This window comes from Apis mellifera, linkage group LG10 (genome assembly GCF_003254395.2).
Source record: "Apis mellifera strain DH4 linkage group LG10, Amel_HAv3.1, whole genome shotgun sequence".
NCBI classification, from domain to species: Eukaryota; Metazoa; Arthropoda; class Insecta; order Hymenoptera; family Apidae; genus Apis; species Apis mellifera.
Genome location: NC_037647.1, coordinates 3,311,476 through 3,337,951, shown reverse-complemented (window position 1 = coordinate 3,337,951; position 26,476 = coordinate 3,311,476). Strand labels below are relative to the sequence as shown.

At 35.2% G+C, this 26,476-nt stretch overlaps 1 protein-coding gene and 1 long non-coding RNA gene across 8 annotated transcripts in view; one reads left to right on the top strand and one right to left on the bottom strand.

Moving 5' to 3' along the window:
- The window catches only part of LOC409849 (immunoglobulin-like and fibronectin type III domain containing 12), a 177,873-nt gene that overhangs the window by 146,118 nt on the left and 5,279 nt on the right, over window positions 1–26,476 (top strand). For 4 of the 7 annotated variants that reach the window (XM_006560120.3, XM_006560118.3, XM_016914333.2 and 1 more), the window contains exons 2-8: window positions 594–759; window positions 2,209–2,232; window positions 6,676–6,845; window positions 7,409–7,674; window positions 8,431–9,484; window positions 9,807–10,259; window positions 26,086–26,217. In XM_006560120.3, the coding sequence (XP_006560183.1) occupies window positions 594–759; window positions 2,209–2,232; window positions 6,676–6,845; window positions 7,409–7,674; window positions 8,431–9,484; window positions 9,807–10,259; window positions 26,086–26,217 (2,265 nt within the window). Of the gene's footprint in view, window positions 1–593; window positions 760–2,208; window positions 2,233–6,675; window positions 6,846–7,408; window positions 7,675–8,430; window positions 9,485–9,806; window positions 10,260–11,012; window positions 14,539–26,085; window positions 26,218–26,476 lie in introns of those variants that run through there. The other 3 variants (XM_016914332.2, XM_006560119.3, XM_006560121.3) reach the window with 2 other exon arrangements.
- On the bottom strand, window positions 16,482–18,495 carry LOC107965047. Its single transcript, XR_001704407.2, has 2 exons — window positions 16,956–18,495; window positions 16,482–16,874 (listed from the first exon to the last, which is right to left on the bottom strand). It is a non-coding gene; the product is annotated as an uncharacterized LOC107965047 (long non-coding RNA).

Sequence of the window (26,476 nt, the reverse complement as noted above, 5' to 3'; positions counted from 1 at the left end):
CGCGTTTAAAAATGTAGTAGAAAAAAATCGGTGTCGATTTCCATATAATCGCATCGTTGTTGCAAAATAATTGTCCGTCAAGGCTTAAACCAGCATTTTCAGGTCGCGATTGAAAAATTCCATGCGTTTTTCCTTAGGTTAGGTAACCAGAAAAGTCTTGTTCCTTTCTCTGGCGAAGAGAAAGAAAATTTTATTCCTTGGAATAATTATTTACTCTGTTCACAACAAGAAAAAAACGATAGATAATTCGTATAATAATTCGAAAGAAGAATATCAGAAAAATTAATCAAGAAATTTCCATTTTTCCCGTGGGCAAATTCTTTGAAAGTAGTTTATTTTTCCGCTGTCCTAGATTCACAAAAAATGTCTGAAATATTTATCAAGATCCCTCTCTTATTATTATTCAGTTATTCATTTAGTCAGATTAAAAAGATTCGCTGGTAAAAATAAAAATTTCTCCAAAGAAATTTAGCACATAAATAATCCAGATTATTTGCTGCTTAATATTATTCCTTTTTTCCTCTTCCTTCTCTAAACAAAATGTGCATTTCAATATAATAAAAAATAATATCATACCTTAATTTTGTTTACAGTTTACGCTGCCGAGCCTTCCTTGGAGATTCTTCCGAGTGGAGAGACACAGACGAAGGCAATCGGGTCCAGCATCATTCTGACTTGTAATCCAAAGGTCGAAGACACAAAACTGATCTCTGATATGCAATGGATCGATCCGCAAGATCGTGTGATCGAGCCTTTGAAGTGAGTATCATTGATAAAATATAATATTTAGATTCTACTATTTTTTATAATTCTTTGTAACTTTTTGAAATATCTTGGCTCCTTGCTATTATAAATATTTATGTGTATAGTATATTCTCGTCTGAGGATTTATAAAAAATGTAATTGAGTTATTGCAGAAAAAGAATTTTTTTAGCAATGGTGATCTATTTTATAATGAATATCTATTTTCAATTTTTAATTGATTAATAAGTTTAAATTATTAAACTAAACTCCTATTTTTGGAAAATTCTTCAGGAAATTGTATCAGGAAGGGACTTAAACTAACAAAAGATTATCTAAAGTAAAAAATATAATTAAAAGTGAGAGATTGATTTCATGAGAACAATATTTAAATAAAGTTTTGACTTGTATATAAAGAATAATACGATTACAATTTCGTGGAGAAATTTCGAATTTTAAATTCATTTTAAATGTAATGAAACTTTGAAATTCATAAATTGATTTAACTTATTTAAATTTAGATGAACGAAAAAAAAAAAGAGAGAGAAATGTATATATAAATTCAAATTAAATTTTAGTTTTATCCGATAAAAAAAAAAGATTAAAGCAATATTTATTCGATGAATTAAAAGAATTTAACATATAATTTCTCATATGTAAAATAAATTAAAGTCTTCTGCGAATTTCAATAAATATAAAAATAAAAATTATATTCGAATATTCTTATTCTAAGATCATTAAATTTCGAAATGGATTCGTAAAAATATGATGCGCAGATTTAACGTCATAATTCAAGCAAATTCTCCCGCTGGGCGGGAGAGAAATGCAGAAAGAAAAAGAAAAAAAAATGTCACGACGGTGCAAACAAACGTTTTTCAAGTCAGACGAGGATATACGAGCAAGGAAATTCACGCTTTTGAGCTTTTTGACAATAACAAAGCCACCTTTAGCAATATTAAAAAAAAAAAAAAGTATAATGGGTATGGTGTAATTCACGGAATATAAAATGATTCTTTTCTATCGCAATCGAATAAATCAAATTTATTCCCCCTTTTATTTTGTACAAAAATCTAAAAATCAATTGCAAATATGATTTAATTTCTGTCTCATTTTGTCCATTAATTTTTATCACTTTATCATTTTTTTGATAAAATTATTCCTTAAGTAACAATTTAATAAAATAATCTTTCCATGAAATTTAATTTATTTCTATGAAAAAAAAATAAATCAAATTATAATTGCAAAAGAGAAAAAGTTACACGAGGAATTTTTAATAAAAATTGATGCTTAATTATCTCTTTCTACGTTAAAGATTTACATTATACCCGTTATACGTGACTAATTAACGTAATATAATTCTTTTTTTTACAATTTTTTTCTCTCTCTCTGAAATAACACACGAATAGAGAACACGACAAACACTTAGCACTAATTATAACAAATTTCTGTCACTTGTTTTGCACACAGACTCGTCGTTTTGCCGATCGAAAGGCGAGTATACAAAACTCAATTCAAGACTTTTACACGCAACCCCAGTAGTGTCGTTGCCAGTCTCCCTCTGTTTTGCGATGATCGTTCCCTATAACATATACATATACCTATAGATATTGTTCGAATAAAAATTTAATGGATAATTTTGAAATCTAAAATAAATGCAAAAGTTGATATGTAAGAATATTTGTCGAAACTTATTCTCGAAGAAATTTAATTTTGCACTAGATAAAAAGTAAAACGATAAAATATTCGTGACGATAATATTTCTTTTTAATGTGAAATCCTTTTTTCCTTTTCACAATGGAATATAAAATAGACTACAAAAAATTAATAAATTTATGAAGAATTTAAATACAAATACTTACGATATGCAATAAGTGATATATAATAAGACGTAAAAATATCGAAAGCAAAATCCATGTTATGATATCAAAGGATAAGAAGAGATCTTTGTTTCGGTTTCATTTATGTAAATGCACTCGTAAAAAAAGATATCCGCTTTTAGGAACGGTCTTCGTACGAAAAACACAGAAACATACGGAGAAAAATATTTGTTTATAACAACCCATGTCACATCAATTTTGAATTGAATGGGATATAAACGATAAGCTTCGTTTTTGCAATTTCATCTTATCAACTTCTGTATTTGTTTCAGTTTCTAGAATCACCGTTTAAATTTCCCATCCATTTCATCCGAGAAACTCTGTACATCTTTACGTATATACATAGAGTTACTTTAGAGTTCACCCCCGTTTACGAAAACTTAGAAGACGCTGTCCTTCTTCGCTATGCATATATATATATATATATATATATATATATATATACTTTCGTAATACGTATACATATACACATACACGCACAAACAGATACCACCACGCACCGTGCACACCCCTTGCAAACCATCAACCACCTCTACTCTTTCACTCTCGTGGCTGATTTACGTCTACTACAGCCCCTGTACGGAGCACTTAATTGCTGCAGGTCCGCCCAATTGTTCCGCGAGCTAAGCGTTGCTCATTAAGCTGTTCGAGAAAGTTTTCCGCCTTCCGTGGCCAAACTGGCTTCGCGTTGTATTTGAACGGCTAAAACCGAGCCAAACTAACAACCCAAAAGCCGCATGTAACGCGGCCTGATGCAAGAAAATTCAGGAGCAAAGTAGAGAGGTTAAACGATGCTTGGCTTGCGTTATAGCGTGTTATTCTTATGACATATAATCGTGGCTACCTGAGCAATTAATACTTGGACTGTGTAATGCCCTGTGTGCCGTATAGACGACGGGTCGATTGTTACCCTGACTTTGAAAGGGAATCTCATGATGTATTTATGAACTTTTATTTTTAAATTTTTTTTTTTTTTTTGAGAAATTAATGGCAAAGGATATATTTTTTTAACGATCATTATATATTTTTAATTTTTTAAAAAGTAGTTTATTTTCTATTGAATTTAAATAAATAATAAAAAAGGTAATTTTTCGATCCCTCGTATATTTTCTTTCTGAAACAGTAAAAGTATCGATTGCGGGATAAAACTGAATTCGAGAACATTTTCCGTCGAGTCGAAACTATAAAATCAGACAAAACTGCTAGATCGCGATACGATAAAGTTTACAGCGTAAACTTCACGTGGCTCTGGTTTGAAACTATAACAATCCTAAGATATGAATTGCTATCGACCTGGCGTCTGTTATGGATAAATGTTGTTTTCCACGATATTCGGAATAGACTTACAAGCTTAAAAAGACTTACTTTGCGATTGGAACTTTTTATTTCTTTTCTCGTAATAAATTTTTACGAGCTATATACAATATATATATTTCACGTACATAACAAGAATACAACCTTTTCCAAACTCGTATACATACAAAACATTAATATAATATCGAAAGAGTTAATCGCTCGAAAAAAACTGAAACGAGAGAAACGCCACTTGCGAGAAAGACAACGGAAGGAGACATCTAGCGGCGATAAATTGAAATATCCTCGAATTCCTACACACCGTAAAAAGAAAATATCGCCTCGTTCAACTCCGTTACACCAATTATACCGTGAAAATACACATCGACTACTTCACCATCCTTTCTAACCCGCTCTTTTTTCTTTTTTTTTTTTTTTCCCCTCTCCACTACACCCACGCAAAAGCAAAGTGGCCTCGAGCGCATCCAATTGATTCCAAGCATGTGATAGCAGCCATTTGATCGCACGTATACGCCAACAATTAATCAAAACGCATACAGAACGTTCAGCCCAAGTACCCTTTTCGTGCCCAACCAGGCCTGGATCAACAGAGAGACGATCGTATCCATTATCCATCCCACATCCGCTCGCGTGTCTTCTCTCTTCCGATATCGAGGATCGAACCTCGGTGGCTAAATAATGTATCGCGGCGCGTATCTTGCAAATATTGAACACTGCCCCCCCCCCCCCTCCTCCCACCCGTGATCAAACAATCCAACGAGCATTAACCTCGGTAACTGATTCGTCGGATCGCGTGTTTGCACGATTACGCGGAGCCCGGCCGATTTGCATAATTATGTCCGCTCGTCGCGGCGAATAACGGCCGATAAATTCGCCGAGGGACGCGTGTACCGAGGCCGAGAACCGTTTCATTAATCGTACTTAAGGCTCGGTGTGTTCCTCGATTAGGCAAGAAGAAAGGGGTATTATTGTATAATCGTCGGCCCTCCTCCTGTGTGTGTGTGTGTACCCTTCATTGTCGTACGTAATACCTACGTAAATTTTGACAGAGTTGCGCACCACCGTGGGCGAGATGGACCAATTTTCGTCATCCTGTATACATCCACGTAGCGTATATCCGCTTGATAATTTTTTAATTTATTATATTTGCATCGTGCTCTTCAGTAGAGAATGGAATCGTGTAATACTAATTCGTTTAGATCCCCATTTCTCTGGAATGGATATTAATCAATTTAGGAACTTTATTTGATTTCGTATTCTTCCAGAAAATGATTATGTATAAACATAGAAATAAAGAAGGTTATTTAATTAAAATCGAATGTTGCAATATTTCAATATTTCATTGTTGAGATATCGAATGTGCAAATTTCATGAAGTATATCAATCTGGATCATTTCTAATTACTTTAATATTATATTACGATGTAAATATTCTACCCTTGCATAAAATTAAAACAAATGGGATCGTAGATTAATTTCTGGTCCATCTAACCCGCCGATCTTAAGAAAATATCGGTATCGAGTTTCCAATCTAACAATCCAGTAACCCAACTCTAATTATTTTTCCCCCCTCCGGATCGATCGATCATGGATCCTCCCGGATCCCGAGCGCGTTTCCCAATTCGAAAGGGTTCATTAAAGCGTATCTCTGCAGACCTAGCCGTTTCCAATTGGTATCGAAGCTATTCATTACGGCGCGATTCAGCATCTCTATGCACCAGAACCTTATCTTCGATCCAGTATCCTGTCACGCGGTGTGTTGTTAAATTGTGTGAATCCATGTGAATGCGTCTCGTTTGTACCCCAGTTTACGGTATGAGACAGCAACGACGAAATTGCCGGTTCTCCATTGCCACCTTTAAACCTTGGATAACAGCCGACAAACCTTCTTCAACCTCTTCAACACCGTGCTCTCTTGATCCTTCCTTTCTCTTCTACAAGCTAAAAGATCCCGATCGAGATGGAAACTCGGGATGAACTCTCCTCTTCCTCCTCTTCCTCCTCTTCCTTCCGCCTCCGGTCATCGATCCGAATTCGATGCCACGCCGTGTTCACCGCGTGTACAAACCCCAACCTCGTAACGATATTTCACCGATATCGGCTCGGTGTTTCGCGTTAGAATACGGATTAGATGTTTTGCCAACAATTTATGCGCCCCGAATATTTGGAACGTTCCGATATTCCGAGGGAATAAAGTGTTTCGTCGGTGGTTTTTGGTTTATATAATCGATTTTTACGACACTTAATGCTCCAGTTATATCGTTGAAAATTCGTATGAGTTTATGTATATGATATAATGTGATAATAATATAGAAATATTATTTGATAATAAAATATTGGCAATGATTGCAGTCTCCTCAATTGCGATTTTATTCGGTATTTTTCCTTTTTTTATTTTTATTTTCTTTTGGTTTCTAAGTAAATTAAAAAATTCTGTTCTCGTTTGTCAATTTCACGTTTCGATATGAACATACGTGATAAATAAAGAATGTTGGAGAAATTTATTTAGTCGTGTTAATATTTTGAAAATACGTATAAATAATTAAAGCATCGATTATATTGATTTTAATTGGCGAAACACCGAGCCAATTTCTATTCGTTGTGCAACACTGAATCCGAACATCTGTCACTCATCGTCATCACCATCATCGTTATAGTATGTTATCATCGTTGGAATGGTTTTGTAATGACACGATGAAAAATATCGGTGTTTTAACAGTGATTTTTTAATTATCCCCATGTAGCAACATACCAGGCCATTCAAAGCCGCCGATGTACACCGAATTGCACCAGGATAACAGTTTGTCTTTGTTCTTCAACTCGCTGCAAGAGCAGCAGGCTGGGAAATACACGTGCAAAGCCACTTACGCGAATTCGATTCAATTGCAGAAGTCTGTGACGATCGATACTATAGGTGAGCAAAATTTAAATTTTCATCGATTCGAGATGTAATATTTTCCATTTATTATCGTTTATCAAGAATCTTATACCGTATATCCATATATATTCTACATATTTTAAATTATTGAAGAGAGATTTGAAAACAAATTTTGAACGATACTTTAAAAATCCGTGTATATATGATATATTAAAAATTTATTAATTTATAAAAGTATGGATATCGGTATATCAGATAATATTAATTTTACCGATTTCAAATTTTATCATGCGCACGACACAATTATTAAAATTACTTATTAAAAACTGAATATTTCGATCCATTTCGAATAATTTTCCGAAAGAATTAATTTATGCGTAATATTACAAATTTCCATTTATCTTTTACTAAATTTTCTTTGCTTGCAAAAAAAAAGAAAACGATCTCGTTCGACTTTATTTTTTTTTTTTCAATACAATGAAAAATCGTGTCAAACGTTCTCGTTCGTCAAATAAAAAGTCGATGAATTCAAATTGTCGCCGTCTCGATATAAAAGAAGCGCGAGACAGAATTATTGGAGAGTAATTACTGTTTCGCAGTTGCGATCACTTGGGACAATGCACCGCTCAATCAATACCCCATTCTGGGCGAGGACTTCGCTATTCAGTGCAAAGTGCGGGCAAGGCCTTCGCCTTCGGTCGACTGGCTGTACAACGGCGAATTAATTAAGACGAACGACCATTACATTATAGACACGTATGCACTGAAGATAAAAAATGTTCAAGAGTCGGATGATGGCGTTTACACTTGCCGCGCTTCCGTATTTTCCACCGGTGAGCTCAAGGAACGACCTATCCGCGTCGAGGTGAGTTAAGCATTCTTCTTCATTCTTCTTCTTCTTCTTCTTCAAAAATTATCCAGATTTTATTATCGCTGTGTTAGACTCATTTCATAAAAGAGAATATTACGAAATAATATCGACAAATTACTTCAAAATACAGATTTACGCGTTATACACATGGTTATATTGCAATTTTGCAATTCTTTATTTTCCTGGAAAAATTAATCGAAGCGGATATCCGTGGTTCGATAAAAATCGAGAAGAGAGAAAAAATTCTATCACGGAGAAAGAGTGGAAACGCAAAGGAGAAGAACTGCGGGGGAAAAGTAGTGAAACAAAATTACAAAGGATCCAATCTGTTTTCTCACAACTTTTTACCGGTAGAGAGCCAATGCATTCTCAAAGAAGCTCATTTATTAATTTCATATTCATGAGCACGGGGGAAGCTTGGGATGAAAACAGCGCGAAAAACAAAGCGAGCATTTTTTAAAAAAAAAAAGAGAGAAAAAGCAAGAGAGGTAACATCCAATTATAATAAGCAAACAACACGGTAAATAAAACGGCTGCACATTCAACGTAAAATCAAATATCTGACTGAATTTCGTACATAACCATTTCCTCCCTCCCGATTTGTTGTATACACACGCAACCAGAGTGAACAAGCTCCATCCACCCTTTACAAAGCCTTGCCCGGGAGTGTGTATGCGCCAATTATTCCCAATCCGAGGCATATAATGCCGCCACAGGTATGACGGAACAGGTTTGCGTTTCATTTAACAGGTCCACATACGGCCCACGGTGAGCGAGATGCCCAACCCCATAAACATGATCGAGGGAAAGGACGCGAGTATAAAGTGCGAGGCCCGAGGCAAACCCCCCCCAAAATTCACCTGGGTTAAGTCGTTGACCCACCAGAATCTGTCCAACGTGGATCGTTTCTCGGTCGATCCGGACACGGGCGTGCTCACGATCACCAATGTGAACAGGGACGACGCAGGGGAGTACCAGTGCACGGCCACGAATCTGGCTGGGACGGCGAACACCAACATCATGGTGAACGTGATCGTCAAGCCCAAGATCATCGAGTTCTTGAACAGCACGGTGGTCGAGGACAAAGAGGCGACGCTGGTGTGCAAGGCGTTCGGCAGGCCGCCCCCCCAAGTCACTTTCAGGAAGCTAACCGCGGAGAAGGCGTACGTAAAGGGTCCCCAATTGGACGACGACAGGATCATACTCGAGAACAGTGGCGATGACAGCGAGACCATCGGCACGCTGACCATCAGCCAGTCCCTCAGATCGAACGACGGTTTGTACGAGTGTATCGCGCAGAACGCCGGTGGTGACGCGCGTAGAATCGGCCATCTAACCGTCGAGTTTCCACCATCGTTCGCCTCCATGTCGAACACAAGCGTGTGGTCGTGGGACCAGAAACCCGTGAACATCAGCTGCATAGCCGAGAGCATACCGAACGCCACCATACGTTGGACCATGTACGGCGATCAGAAGATCGACAATGACAAGATGATCACGCAAATCGGTAACGGGCCACGATCTATACTCACCATCGTCCCCTTGGACAAGCGGTATTACACCACTTACAAGTGCATCGCGTCCAACGCGCACGGGACGCGGCAACGGAACATCGAGTTGAGGGAGGCCACGAAGCCGGGCGAGATGTTGCAGGCGAAGATGGCCGAGATCACCGCGACCACGATTAGGTTCGATCTTGTACCGCCTAGTACGCATCCCGAGCAACCTCTCAGAACGATTAACGTGCAGTATAAGGAGGACGGGCAGACGTGGATTCAGGCTAGGAACAAGACGTGGTCTGTCGGTGAGTGGAGGGAAAAAATTTCGACGTTCATTCGTTTGATTAATAATTAATAATTCTTAACCCTTTGTGCTCGTGAGACGACTCTCAGTCTAGATCTCTCTAATTAACAAGAGCAATATTAATTTGCGAAGAAGTTCCTTAGCCCTCTTTATTAAAAAGTATAACATCATTTTATCTTAGACTCGTAAAGAATCGTCGAGCACAAAGGGTTAATTCACCCGGGTTAAATCCATCCGTATGCGTTCTACGAATATCATATACAACGTTATTACGTACACAATTTCCACGGGGTTGAATTCACGGGCCCTTTCGTCGTTTCCAGATTCGTACTACGTGCTCGAAGGTCTGAAACCGCAGACTATGTACGAGTTCCGGTTCGCGGCCAGAAACGATGTCGGTCTTGGTAATTGGGGGGCGTTACACCGCGAGATGACGCCCGGAAGGACGGTTCCTAACGAGCCGAAGATAGTAATGTCGAGGGAGGAGTACGATATGTCCAGGTACAGCAATCAATACGAGTTGACCTGGCTGGCGCCGGCTGATAACGGCGAGCCGATCGACATGTACCAGATCAAATATTGCCAAATAAGACGCGTTTCCGGCGAATGGGAGACGTTGGAGGATACCTGCCGGACGGAGGACATTAGGACGCAGGGAAGAGTGAGGCATTGGTTGAGAAATCTCTACTCGGACACGTTCTACAAGGTCGAGTTGAAGGCGCACAACGCGATAGGTTTCAGTAAGCCTGGATCAGCGAAGTTTAAGACGGCCAGGGGTGAGTTTCCTCCATATTCTTTTGATCTTCTTCTCTTCTTTTTTTTTTTTCGGTCTTGTTTTTTTTTTCTCTCTCTTCACACACATCTTTCAACCATACTCTTCGAAACGTGTTTATCCGTTTCGTTTATCGCCATTTTTCTTCATCTTCTTCTACCGATTATTATTATTACCGTGCGGTATTAATATTTAATTAGTGCCCTTTTATCAAATCGTAATTTTGAAATCGTTATTATTATTACGTTATATACATGTGCACGAGGCTATTGCACCGATATTGATATGTCCCTTCTTTTTTTTATTTTTTTACTTTAACCCGACGAGAGATACCGTTTTTACAATCACTTCGCCTCTGTTTTTTTTTTTTTTTCTTTATTTACTCAAGGAGGAGGGAAAAGGGTTATTGAGGCATTTTTTTTTTTCTACAAATCTTTTTCTTTTCTTAACGCAATTCATGTGAAAATATGTTTCTACATATATATATATATATATATATATATATATATATATATATATCTTAAATCGATGAATTTTCTTTCTTAACGAATGAACTGTGAAGAGTCCTCAGTCCCCTTGACCCTTGTAGAAGAGCAACTTAGATCAACTATCCGATAGCCATATTCGATATATACATATATGGGCATCTTAGGCATATATATTAGTTAATCTTACCCTTTCTTTCAAAACATATTCAAAACACAACAAAAGAAAAAAAAAAAAACGATCCTTCTACAAGTCACTTTTTATCATTCAGAATCTACGGGCCTCAATGTGGACTACAATTTAGATACTTCCGCTGGAGGTACTCGCAAGCTCGCCGTGACCGCCATTGCAACAGCAATAACGATCCTATTCCTAGCTATTTAAAAGAGTAATAAAAGTAAAAACGATTGAAAAATAAGATACAAAGTAATAAAAAATAAACGACTAAAAAAAAAAAGAAAACTATAGAGAAATATAAAAGATCATCGTCAGGAACGGTCGCTGTTCACGTTCTAATCTTTCCGTTTATAGTGTATACACGTTTAAAGAAAAGAAAGTAATATGCGAATACGAACGTACTGTGTATGACTATAGGGAGAGTACAACCAGGGACACGTACACAATTTTGGGTAAAAAAAAAAAAAAAAAAAAGAAAAAAAAAGAAACACGGATTAAAAGAAGGAACGAAAAGAGAAAAAGAAAAAAAGGAGGGGGGGAAGGGGATTATATACGTATTTTCGTGTTCGACAAATTCTCACTTTTTCACCCTCGTATAACAGGCGACGGTTTTCTGACGCGTGTCTGACTTTTGGAAAACACAGTCGAACATTTCGCTACTACGTATTACGAGAAAAAAGAAACACACACACACAAACCAAACATAAACCATACACATGCATAGATTATACATTAACGATTAATGTAAAATGAATCCATTTAGACTGGTGCACAACATTCCGAGTAGAAATGTTAGCGGATAAGTGGGGGTTGTTCGATGATGATGGAAAGTTAGAAACGCAGTGAGAAACAACGAGAAAGATCGCGATGCTTCGTGAAATAGTAGGATGTTTTTCACGGTGTATTTGATCGAATTGTATCGAATTTCACGGTATATTTGTCGGATATACTTGTTCGTGACGTTCAAATATATATATATATAATATCGGGACGTTTTTGTATTACGCGAAGGTAAAGTGCTTTTCTTTTGAGGATTCGCATGAGCTGCCATCTGGTGATCGAAAGAGGTATATTCATTCCAATAAGAAATACTAAAGATTGATCGAAATATGATTTTTATACGCGAGATAGAGAAAAAGAATGAAAGATATTATTTTGAAATTATTAATATTGATATTATAATTTATTATATTGAACATTTTCAACAACGAATTAAAAGACTGTAAATTATGTTCGATTGTTGAAATCATTTTAAATCAATATAAAAATTTCGTGAAATAATGTTAGATTTTTAACGAATGTGATAATAAATTTTCATATTGTGTCGATACAAAGCTTTCGAAAATATGGAATTGGTGCGTTGGTAAACGAAACGAACATTTCCATGGTCGTAAAACAATGTTCGAATGAAAATTACAAATTGCTCATTTGGCGAATTGCCAACGAAGAATATTAAAAGTGTAAATCGATCGAAATTATTCCATGAAAATTTTCAATGCTGATTAAGCATTGAAAATTCTGCAATAATCACGACTGACCCATTCTCGAATGCAGAGAAACTCTTCCACCTCGAAAAATAGTTTATCGATACGATATTACTACGATCACCGATGCATCCAATGCATCTGCACATAAATTGCGAATCTATTTTAGCGTACAGTAAGGGCTTTTGCGGGTCTGATATATACGTACTGCCTTAAATTGCCAAATTTCTAGTGTTAGAAATACGCGCAAATCAGTGAAAACGAATGGTTACTATCGAACGGGCAACGAGCATTCACAAGAATCGGAAATATACGATTTTTCGATATAAAAAAACGGAATAAGATCCAATTATAAACAGGCAGCCCGTTTATTATTTGATTGTATTTCAACTATATCCATCGGATTCGTTAAAAATATTCTCTTGTTTCTCGCCATTTAGCAGAGTACAAATATTTTTGGAGAGTAATTTTTCGCGATTCTCGCGGTTCGATTTGCAACGAAAAAAAAAATTCGATATAATAAAAAGGAGAGGATAACGATTAATAGAAAGAAAAATTTAATATTCGTTGTTCATACGTAAAAATTTTAAAGATATGCGAGGTTTCGAAATTACGCGCTCGGAAAAATTTCGGCGAAATCGACGTAGATCTCGATACGACTGAACCCCTTGATTCCCACGAATCGATCCGAAACAATACGAAAGTAATCGAAATCTCGACCGATCCTAGCCGAAGTTTTCCGAAGATCTTGAAATTATACATTCGGGTTCCGATCGGAAAAATTCGGGCGAAATCGATTGAGATTTCGAACGAAAAAAAAAATATGGAAATATTTCGAGATCTTCATCGATCTTGTTCGAATTTTTTCTATCTGTCCCTGAAGTTTCGATTTCTGAACCTCGGCATATATTACTTAATAAGAAATATCGATGTAATTCGTTACCATTTCTCTACACGTCCGTTAAATAAAAATTCCAAAAATAATCCGGGAATCGTCCGCGAAAAAATCCGTTTTCGTCCGAGCTGAACTATATAATATATAACAAATGTGTGTGGCTAACTGTTTTCTCTTCTTTGTTTGTGGGGTTTTTATTTTTTTTTATTTTTTTTTATTTTTTTTTTTTTATTTTGTTTTTCTTACCAATTTTCTCGTCCATCTCGAGAAAGGGATATCCGGAGCGTTTTCCACACGCTACACGTTTTTAGAGCCAAAGAGAAGGATACACTTGCAGATACTTAAATCACGATTCACGTGTTCCTCGCAAAACTGACACTTCTCCCACACTTCTCAAAAGAACTCGCGTTGAACACACGTTACACAATGATCATCGAACGATGATTATAGGTTACACGAGTAATCACGGGTTCTGAAAAAAAAAAAAAAAGATATAATAAGTAATGATAAATAAACAAATACTAAAACGAAACCCGACAGCATCCGCACGAAACTGGAAAAAAGCACCTTTTTTTCTTAACCATTTATACTTTTAGATTGCGCCTAAAAATTAGTTTTCTTAGCTGGGTTAATTTTCAGCTAATCGCATATACGATTTTTTCTCTCCTCTTGTGTATGGTTTTTTTAATACATTTTTGTTTTTTTTATCTTTGTTTTTTTTTTTTTTTTTTTTTTTTTAAATAATTGTTTCTCTCTGGGAAAATTGATTAACTTTTTTACCAAATCATCGGACTTAGTCCTGCTTGACTAGCTCTTGGACCATACGTGTTTAGTGCGCATGATGTGTGTTATTATTATTACGGTTATTATTATTATTATTATTATTATTATTATTAATATTATTATCATTAATTTTATCATTGCTATTAGCGTTATTATTATTACAATTATGATTATTATTATTATGATTATTATTATTATTATTATTATTCTATTATTCACTGCGTACATAGCTGCTACGATTTATTATAATTACTTATTATTATTATCATCATCATTATCATCATTATTGTTATTATCATCATCGTCGCTATATGATATTATTAAATATTCTCATCAATTAGTTTTACCGTTCACACCAATCTTGTATACCATGTGTGTATTCGTCATTACCATTAGTATTATCGTCAACAACCACGTCACGATTATCGTTTTAAAAAAAAAAAAAAAAAAAAAAAAAAGAAAAGAAACGATAAATTTTACGTCGCCACGCGCATTCGCCGATCTTTTTTTTTTTTTTTTTCGTTCGAGTAAGAAGCAAAGAAACAAAGCAAGAAAGAAAGAAAGAAAGAAAGAAAGAAAGAAAAAAAAGAGAACAGGGTGGGGGAGGGAGGGGAGAGAAAGAAGAGAGGTGCTCTCCATAGGAGGCAAACACACCAGGCATCGAGTCTCGAGGTGCACACAGAAGACTCTGTCGCGTCTGAAATACAAATGGCCCCTTACTGTCCACTGGGTGTATCGATCGCGAGTCATCGTTCAACGAATGCGACAGGGTCTTTGAACCTCGATCTCTCTTAACGTTCTTGCTCACTTGCCTGGGTTCTTTTTTAGATGTTAGATTTACGATCGCATGGCATGCGCTTGTATATCGTTTCAGATATATATTATGTACATTTTATTTTTTTTTTCCTTTTTTAATTTTATCAATTATTCTTTTATTTCGATCATTATTTTTCCTTTTTTTTCTTTTCCTTTTTTCTTCTTCTTCTTTTTTTTTTTTTTTTTTTTTTAAGGGGGGAGAATTGGATTCTGTTCTGTTGCGTTTAAGTTTGCACCGTTCACCTCTGTTTTCGTTGGCGACACTCTCATTCCATCGAACATACCACGTACCTTTGTACTCGTATCGAGGGATTCCACGTGATCAGCGATTCTATGTAAACGCATTTGCGTGTGCTTTAGGTGTAAGATGAATTGTAAGAACGAGAATGGGAGAATGCTTGAGCAGCGACAGTTGTTTCTTTTTAATTGGATTGCAGCGACGCACGATTGGGGTGTAGGAAGAATTATCCATGGCAGTGCGAGTACGATGAATCTCGTGGTGCGCACTGATCGAGTTACGCACAATATTTGATCGAATAAACGCACCGATTTTTTATAAGAAATATTTATTTCTTTTCTATTCGACGAAAAGAAAACATTTATCATTACACAAAATGAATATATCTTTAAGGTTGCACGTTTGTACACAATAGAAGTTTCTCTAAAACTTCATAACAATTTTTATTTCTGTATCATATCAATATTTTTCAATAGAATTATTATTATTATACAATGTAAAGTTTACAAAGTCTTGATCATCAATGCACAAGCATCTTTCGTCCAGGATAAAAGAATATTCGAATATCAATCGCTATTCAAAGAATCCTTTTCAATTATGAGGAAAAAGCGTGTTTCGTCCGAGTTTTGCACACAATGCGAGTTAAGTTGGCGCATTTCGGATCTCATTGAGAATGATAACAAGCACCTGCACCGGGATATCGTGCTTGCATCATCTATCACGTTTCTATGAATAAAAAAGAGATATTATTCATTACCAAACGGAATATCTCTCGCGGTTTCACGCGAATGAATGATGTTACGCGATTAAAACTGTCGCGCGTCGAGCGTTCGCCCAGAGCTCGCGTTTTAGATTCATGTAAACGAACCGTGCGAGGTTATATTTCACGTGTTGCATACGACTCGGTCGTGGAAGATAAAGGCGCGAGTGGATTAGTGTGTATGCTTGATCGCGTTTTTCTCTCGCCTTTTTTTTTTTTTTTGTTTTTTCTTTTTCTTTTCATTTCCCCTTTCATCGTGATCGATGAATAGCCAAGGCTGGCCTAAGAATCTCGAGTGCCGGAGGATGTAAGAACGAAGTGTGTGTACATTACGTGTATTATACGTGTGAATGGACGAAGAATTCCACGATTCCATCGATATGGAATCGAACGATCGCAAGAAGAAACACTGTGGTTCCGTGGAGAAGCGGGAGATATTTTATTTTTCTTTGTGGCCTTGAAAATTTTCTTTTTTTTCTCTTCGAATCTCCTTCAGGAGATAAGTAATGGTGTCAATGTGAAGAAACTTTTAAATATATGATTAAGTACAACGAATGCTTCTGAAATTATTTTCTTCATTTCGGTTCTTGTCGGGATGCAAAAAAAAAAAAAAAATATCCATGTCAAATTATATCACACCTACAATTGTTCGATTTAGATCAATACTTACAAATGTTGACTGTTGACGAACGATTTCCACTCCATTGAGAGAGTCATCAGTAATTTATAAAATTGATAGTTTAAAAAATTGCTCAATAAAATCCAATGTATCGCGGATATAAAAATATCTCCTTTGAGTCTTTCGTCAACGTGTTACATTAAGCCATATATTCTCCAACCACAATATTCAGATCAAATTACATTTTACAAAACAAATTATCAACATATTGTCACATATTGTCATTACCATCACATTTTCAATTTTAATTCACTCCAATCTATCATACAAACAACTCCTCTAAGGCATATCAACGATACATCTAAAAAAAAAAATACACAAAATTTATGCAAAACACAAATATATCGATTATTCTACAAAATAAATCATTTCAATTTCTTACAATCCACCCTCCATCGATCACCTCAATCACCTCATCAATCATCACACCAACAATCACACCTAAAAAAAAAAAACATAAAATTAATACCAGTTCCCGAATATATAAATAAAACTCACTCATCGACGTGAATGCAGAAAGCGTGCAAGAGAGAGAAAAAGAGAGAGAAACAGAGAGAGAGAGATGATTTCCAAACCTCAGAAACTCGAAGGAACAGTAGGTATAACGAGGCAGCGCGATCCCACTTTGACCAGTTCTCGAGGAACCTCTTCTTCCCCGGAACCACGGGATCCGCGACCACTATCTCGCGATTCTGCGCGCGTTCCTCGAGTTTTCACCTCGACTTTGCCCATTTTCTAGAACCCCTTAGACATACAACGTCATCCGCTTCCGGTACGCAAGAGGGTACACACAGTGCGCATCGTTTGAAATTAAGCAAAAGCTTCGCTCTTAAGGGAGAGAGAAAGAGAGAGAGAAAAAGAGAGAGAAAGCGTTATTCATCTCTGGAGCTGCTTTTGAAGCGAGAGGAATCGCGGACGAAGAGAGAAAGAAGGTTGCTCGACGGCGCGTGAAGCGTTTTCGCGCGTCGACGAGGAGACAATAGGTCGGCGGAGAGGAAACGAGCGAGAAAATCGTTTCTGGCTACCTCGCGAAACCCTCTCCCTCCCTCCCTCCCTCCCCCCTTTTCCAAATCGATCCACGGCCCTTGTTGAACGAGTGCCAACCGAAAGGGTGAAAGAAGAGGGGGAGGAGGAGGAGGAGAGGGAGAGGGATGGTTCTCTTAATTTGTAGCACGGTCGAACGTCCACGGGGCTCCATTTAGAATGGGATTCGATTCAACTGTGTCCTAATGTAATTTTGTCCAAGTTAAATCCCTTTCGAAGAGACAGGCGAAGAGGGTGGTGGTGGAGGAGGAGGAGGAAGAGGGAACCAACCATCGAGATTGCTTGGTCCGCGAGAGGATCTCCTCCCTTTTTCACGTGTTCGCGGGACGTTTCACGGGAATTACAGGGGGGAGGGAGGGGGTGAAAACGAGCATAGCTGGTACAAGGAATTGGAATGTCTCCTAGGGACAAGCTCGAGCCGATTTCTCGCCTCTCTGTGAATCTCTCGTTTTTGGATCTGTGGTTGTGCAAACCGCGTCTGGCTGGACAATTCGGGGACGCGTTAATGGCTATGTGCCGATCCCGGAAATAATTGACCGCGTGAAATTACTCGATGGATTGGTATTGGTGCGCGTGTATATGCGTATACAAGATTGATCCATTATTTGCAATATCGCAAATATCCCTTTTCTAACGATTTCTTCTTTCATCCAATTTTCTTCGATCTCCATCAATTTTTTAAAAATGGAAACCTCGGTGCGAGGTTTAAGTCAAACGAGGTAAATTGCTTTTTGTCAATCTTTCTCGCACAAATTGAATAATTCGCAGAAATCATTCTTGTAAATCTTATGAAATGCATTTATTAATAGTGCATGATAAGTAATATTTAGTATCATATAAGATCATTGGTCTTGCACAAGTGCACACAAGATTTTCTTCGTCGAGTTAAAATTATGGATCTCGTAATTGAATATTCATTTTCCTCCATTAAAATCGTTGTTTCTTGGTCCAAATTAACACATGCGTACATCGTTTATTATCAACTTCCTTTGCTTGGATCTTCGTCCAAAGGCATCTGGACGAAGCGAACTTCGACCGATAGAAGGCAGATTTCGAGATTAATCGTCGGAACTCGGGATAATGGCTCGCTTGTAACGCAATTAAAACTCTCGAGGCTGGTCCCGCGGCTGTATAACTTATAATAGAGAGCGCAAGAACCCCCACCCTTTCCCTTGGTGAACTGCATCCTCTTGTTCGATCTTCTTCTCTCTCCACCTACCTCCTTAGCATTCCTCTTCGAATCTTCTCTATGCAGCTTCCCCTCTTTCTTGGGGATGCAATTTTGCAACTTGAAACGGCGCGAGTGTATGCCGCGAAGTACTGCCTCGGTTGGAAGATAGGCGAGATAATTTCGAGGAGGATGCAAATGGGCTCGGGCGAAGAGAGGCGCCCTCTGTGCGTTTCCGAGCTCTCTGCTTTCGAAGCAAGGGGAGGGGAGGGGGGAAAAAAAAAGAGAGATGTCGGGTGAAAGTATTGGCATAAAGAGCTGTTGTTGTTGTGAAATTGTTTATGACACTCGGTGAAGAAAGCACGGAATGGCAGAAGGCTTCTTTGTTTAACTCCTTAACTACTGACGAAATGTAATTTGAAAGTTGGTGAAATTTAGAATTATGGAAATTTTATAGTTTCCACGAATAGAATTTAAAGGAATCTAAATAGGAATTTGTAAATATTATTTTCTATTCGTTGAACATGAATATTTTTGATATATTTTACTTCGTAGATTTACATTTTTTGAACATTCAAATATGAAAAGAAAATGTTCGTGCCTTTTGTATTGAAGGCTAGCAAGATTTGGATTATGAAAATATATTTATATATTTTGCGAGGAGAAGAATTGAATAAAATTTGTTTTTATATTTACGAAACAAAATTCGTTATGTAATATTTTACAGTTACGTAAAGATTTTATGTAACTGTAGAAATTTAAAAAATTGTAAAGAAAGGATATATTTTTTCAAATATAAAATAATATATCACGTAGAGTTTTTTAGTTATGGGTTAAGTAACTATTGCTACGAATTTCGGATACTGTTAGATGATGAAAGAGAAATATATGGGATTTATTTGTAGATAATTCATAGAAACTTTTTAGAGAGATTCTTTTTAAAATCGTTCTCAAGAAGAAACTACTATTGTAACTTTCAACAGTAATTTCAATATTTATTAAAAATCGAAGTTTCCATTTCCCATTGAATAAGATTCTGTTTCTGAAGGTAGTTGCTTCATGAATATCTTTTCTTTGAGTTACATCTTTCACGAATAAATATTGGACCGAAAAGATATCTGAAAAGCTTTTTCCTTAAATAAACTTCTATTCTCTCATTTATCTATTTTTCGTTTGCTTCGAAAAATTCCGTGATTAAATACAATGTAAATAATTTTTTTATTATCTCTCTCTTTAAATAATTTCACAAGTAATATTTCTTATTCTTCAATCATTAATTTTCCATTGATCTTAAAAAAAAAAAAAAACAAATTCTTCAAAATTTATATTATTTATTCACAAGAATTCTTCTTAATTATTCTACTCTATTATACGATGATAATCAGAGTTCGAAAATTCAAAAAAGAAAAAAAAAAGAAAGAAAGAAAAATACGTAAAACGAGCTAATAACTAATTATAAAAAAATAATTTTTACTTTCGTACAAAAATATCTTCGAAATTCCAAAAATTCCATACCTCAGAATTAAGTAACATTTCTAATTATAATCTCATGGTGCCAATATTTTCACCTCCAACGCGTGTGTATCTACGTGCAAACTCATTCGAGGAACTCGTTTCGTCCCGAAACAGAGAGCCGGTTATAAATAGGCGACATGTTACTAAACAAGGATCAACACGCAACGGAGAAGCGGAAAAGAGAAAGTTAAAGAGCTTACCAACAGCAGCCTAACTCGCGATATGAAGTGCAGCGTGCAATGTCGAGAGAGCCGTGAATCTATTTTCGAGGGAGGCACATGGCATATCCCGACCGCGTGTGCATCCTCGCGAACTCACGATAACGCAATCGTGACTTAAGTGGTGGACAAGTACGGTACCTTCCTGGAAAGATTCTTGCCACCACTCCCTGTCTCTCGCACGCCGCTTGTTAAAGAACTTTCGAATTACCGACTTCCTCTCTTCGAAGGCCAGAGAATTCCAACCAGATATGAAACGGATAAAAACGGTTAAAATTTTTAATCGTTAATTTTTATATTTTCTGTTCCAAATGAAGTTTGTTGAAATTTTTTTCCCATACATTTTCATAAATATAAAACTTTTACTTTTCTTTTCTTTTTTTTTTTTTTTTTGGAAAGTGGAAAAATGATAGTTTGTTCTAGAGAATTTCTTACTAAAATAGTTATTTTTGAATAACAACTTTGGTATTCGTTTTGGTCCCTAAAATCAATCCTTGTAAAGGTTTATATATTATATAATATATTATTCTGTATAGATCAGACAATGAATATCTATTTTTTTAATTTTCATTTTAATTTTATTCTAAATGGAAATAAATATCACCAATTATTTACTAATCTCTATTTTATCCTTAATTCAATTACTTCAAATTTAAATTAATTAATTCAAAGTTAATTTGGAACAGAAAAGAAATGATTGAAATTTTTCATTCGATCCTTGATCCTACGATCAAGGGATCTGTCCAAAAATTCGCGAGAAATACACTTTCGTTCGAGCTCGTCCCAAGAGAACAGTTATCCATATTAATGGAAGTCATAAAGTTATCATATTGTTCCATGAAAATTGCAGTTCCTCGTACATATATGATATATACATATATATATATATATGTGTGTGTGTTCCAGTCCCGTCTCTTCGTTCCCTTGTATCAAATCAACTATGAGGACGACCGGTAAAAATGGGAGAAAAAATTATTCGTGAACGAGCAAAATTAAAATGGACACAGTTCGGGGGTAGAATTTTCCATCGTTAATTTCCACCGTTACTAAAATCGTTCTTTGAAATTCGTTACTGTTCGCAGTCATCCTACACATTTTCAATCTTTTTTCCCTTCCTTTTTTTTTTTTTTTTTTTAATATATATCTCCTTTTTTCCCCTCTTATTCAGTAACCATCGTTACATTTTCAATCCTCTCGTTCATTTCGTATCGGATATTTTTCCCCGAGGAAAAATGTACCTGGCATAACAGTCTGTAATGATAATAGCGAGACCACGATCCTGTCAATTGCAGCACTCGAGAAGAGACGATTCCTTTTTATCTTCTCTCTCTCTTTTTTTCTTCTTTTTTTTTTATTTCAATCGACGATCTCGAATTGGTCGTCCACTACTTTCTATTACGAAATGTATCTCTTCTTCATCGATGCGTTCTTGCAGAATATATATATATATACTCGATGGATTAGAATTGAGTTGAAGGAAAATAGATTCGATGAGATGTAAGATTAATTTTAGTGATTTAATTTTTTCGCTGCAGAAGAATAAAAATATTCCGTTAAAAAAATACTATTTTTTGGAATATAATAGAAATAAATCTAATGTCTATAAGCAAACTGGGTTTAATCTGTTTAACAAAATTCCTATTAATCTATCTATCGCGTAATCATTCATTATATTAAATATTTAAAAACTTTTTTTAATGAAAAATAAAAATTCTTGTACCCAGTTTTCTTATGAAGAAAACTTCTAACGTACCTAGATGGAACTTACAAATGACTCAAAATGACGCGATATAATAATTGTTAAAAATAAATAAAAATCTATAACAATTAAAACAATTCTCTAGACACAATTCAACAGAAAAAATAAAAGGAATGGGATTCTTGAAGGATTCTTCTTAATAAGCAACGTTCAATCATCCCATCTTGGTATGTTAGAGATAAACGAGAATGAAATTTCAACTAAGGAAATGTCTAATAAGAAAGGAACAAGTGCATCAACTATCTTTAAGCGCCATTTTGTTTCTCTTTGCTCGATCGAGTGGAAAGAAGATTGAAAAAGGGACTTGTTTCGCGAATATGATCCAACAAGTATGAAGGATTCGCGGTATTCACGTGTAATTTCCGGCGATTGTACGTATTAATTACGATCTGTATACACATGTATATGTACAAACGTATATATATATATATAGTATATATAAAAATTATATGTATATGAAAAAAATCTAGAGAGAGAGTGAGTGAGTGAGTGAGTGAGAGCGAGAGAGAAAGAAAGAGAGAGAGAGAGAGAGAGAGTTACATTCTCACACACAAACACACACGTGCAAGAATTATGTGTGCTAGCATAGTGCCTAATATACTATATAATATATATATATACATTCGTATTTATAACGAGGGGGTTGAACGTGTTACCGTTTTTTCCCCTTTGGAAAAAAAAAAAATTACACTTATTGTAAATATGAGTATGGAAATATATATGTGAATGTTTAAGGAATACAATACCAAATGAATCTGCCAGAAGAGAAGCCACCATCAAATTGTTCCCGCTCCCATGAGAATCGCGATTTTATGTGGAGATTCTCGTGATGGACCGTAATGGGAGATAAAGTGGACTTTAAAAGCTCCTGGAATTAAAAAAAAAAAGAATTAGAATAAGAATTAAAACAAGGATATAAATGAGAAGTCGAGAGTATTATTATTATTATTATTATTATTCTGAGAGACTTAACCTCTTGATGCAACGATTGTTTGAGTTTTTCAGGTTTCTTTAAACACAAAATCGATCTTTATTTTATAAAAATTAAATTCTAAATACGATAATACACGGTGTATATTTCATGATATCTTATCTTAAAGAAGATTGCAAACAGAAGTCGTCATTACGAGTGCAACAAATTGTGTATGGGAATTGGAAATTTGGATCCGGGAATAATTGCTTATAAATTTCTTTTTTATATATTTTACTTAAAGAGGATTACAAATGGAGATTGTTGTCGGTTGGTATGTGAGGAAGGAAATATGATAACGAGAATATTCGTAGCGAAACAATGCACTCGAAGGAAATAAAGCTGTCTGATTACTAAACTTATTCCTGATGAAAACGGAAACGTGCTCCTCTAATGAGATATAAATGCTACATATATATTCTGTGTAATATCTTGATATACAAGATATTAATTGTGAATTTGCAAATCCTAGTTGGATACAATTTTAATAACTAATTAAAATTTAAAGATTGCATTTACAGCATACTATTTATTAATAAATAAGATTATTTAATTATTATATATAGAATAATAATATCAAAAATAAGAAATACATTTTCTCATTGATAATTTATATTATTAATTTTGTAAAGTTAATATTTATTAACAAAGAATTAAAAAATTTCTTTATCTTTAAAAATTTATATATTTCAATCTGTTGCATGCAAGAAAATATTTATATTTTGTTCAGTAATTATAATTCTATCGATAAAATTAAATATATTTTCTTGCAAACATAATTACCATTAGTCAAATTGGGACTTTTTCACGATTCTCAATAAACAAAATTTTTAAAATTATGCAACTCCTATAAAATTAAATATCAATTAAATCCAGAAATAAAAATAAAAAGTAAAAGGAAACTCATCAAGAATGTATACGTGGAGAAACAAAAGAGGCAAAGAAGAAGAAGAAGAAGAAGAAGAAGATGAAGAAAAAGAAGAAAAAGAAGAAGACAGTGAGCCTGTTCGAAGAAAACCGATCGATCGACCGGAAGCATCCGTGTATCGAACAGCCTTATTCATTCATCAGTGTCCATCAGAAAATATTAACAGCATCAAACGGAATAGCCTAAGACACGATACACGGTAAATTGAATCATTCACTTCGGTGATCAGACCGCGACAACACATAAGCATTAAGGGGTTAAGGTCCAACAAAGAGAACTCGAGCGAAACGGGCAGAGCAATTTGAGATGGTTTCTCTCCCGGCCGTCTCGTTTATTTTCCGCTCACCTGTTTTCAACGAAAAAAAAAAAAAATAAATAAAAGAAAGAGAAAGAGAAAGCACAAGAAAAAGGGCGAAAGGAAACCAAAAAAAAACTAGAAAAAAAAAAGAAAGAAAGAAAGAAAGTAAGAAAAAGAAAATACACGAGGGGATGCAACGAGAAAGAAAACGGTAAATATATATGGTGAAGTCAGAAGAGTTGAACGATGGGCGTAATGTGTATCATACATCTGCTAAGTATACATATATATCGTAGTAGTCCCTCTCTGTTGACTTTTTGAAGCCAAAAAAGCGAGCGTGAGAGAGAGAGAGCGCGCGCGCGTGTAAAAGGCACTCAATGAATTAAAAAAAATATATATATATATATACATATATACATATATATATGTATATATATATATGGCTTTATGTGTGTGGAGGTAGCACATTTAGACTAGTGAGACGCGTAGAAACTAACATCGGGAGAGAAAGGTAGCGAATGAAGCTTTCTTCCCCCTTCCTTGAGCTTTCTCAGCACCCATCTTTCTCTGCGTCCGAATAGAAGGGAATCCAAAAGCACCCTTTTTTGTCGCTCTTACGTTTAGCTTTGTATCACAAATGTATCTTTGCGCACCAGCTGTCTTATTTTTTTTCTTTTTCTTTTCTTTTCTTCTGATTTATCCTTTTTTTCTGTTCTTCTTCTTGTTTCTTATTTCTCTTTTTTTTATTTGTTTTAAATCACGCTTATTATTACCGCTTCTTCGTCAATCGATCATTCTTTCATTGGTATACACACATATATATATAAATATATATATACATAACGTATGTACGTTGATTCGCTTTGGTTTGGTTTGGTGTATGTCTGTTTAGTTCTCTTGGTTCCTTACGTGTCTTCTACGCTTTGATGAAAACGGATTTTTGGCACTTCCCCAGAACCCCCCCCCCCCTCGCCGATCTTGTTTCTTTTCAGGAGACTAAAATTAATCGTTCGCGTAACGTGTTTGGTGATGTTCGACGTTGTATCAGATTAAGATTGAATTGTCTATCTTATTGACTATATTTATTGACTTTTATTGCTTCGAAATTCTTGCAATCGGTTACATAGAAACATGTAAGCGAAGAGAATTTCGAGAAGCGAAGTTTAGAAGGTTTCTTGTCATATAAGATTTCTCAGACTCGTGAAGTTTAGTTCAGATATGAATCAATTTGTCTTCGAGTACTATATTTATCCAATTCAATTTACTAACATTCTTAGTAAGTAATAAAGATTCAATTTTTCTCATATTTAAGAAATTGCCTTGATTTTTTTATTTCTTATTGTTACTATTTAAAAATGAATTATCTATGAATTTAAACAAATTAAAATATTATAATTTTGAAAAGGAATATTACAGTTTATTTTAATTATTTTTACATGGCAAGAAACTTTTGAAATTTTTTTTAAATAATACATTTTTGACGGGAAATAATTTCCTTTCCATATTCATCACCAAACACCGTTAAGTAATGCTTCTGCACTAACGAATTGCAAACGAACAATATGTATTTTTAATGTAATATTCGTCTGATATATAATTCTTATCCTTCAAGGTATAGACACTACCGTGGTTCATCATCAAGGTCCTCTGATATCGAGCGCAGCCATAATCGGTATTGTGATCGCGGTACTGTTCATTATTATTATCGTGATCGACGTGATTTGCTGTTGCGCGCACAAGACAGGTGAGAATATTCTTTTAAAAAAATTTAATGAATTCGCTAATTCATCTTTTAATAAAAATTAAAAATCTTTTTTGATAAAATATATATATATAAAATTATAACACAAATTGAAATTTATAATTTTATATCAAAATATATGAAAATCGCGTAAATTGCGGAAACAAATGCAATTAAAATTGTAAATTTAAATTGATACGAAACGATAATATTTTTAAATTTTTTTTTTTGCCGAATAATATTAATAAAAATGTAAACCGAT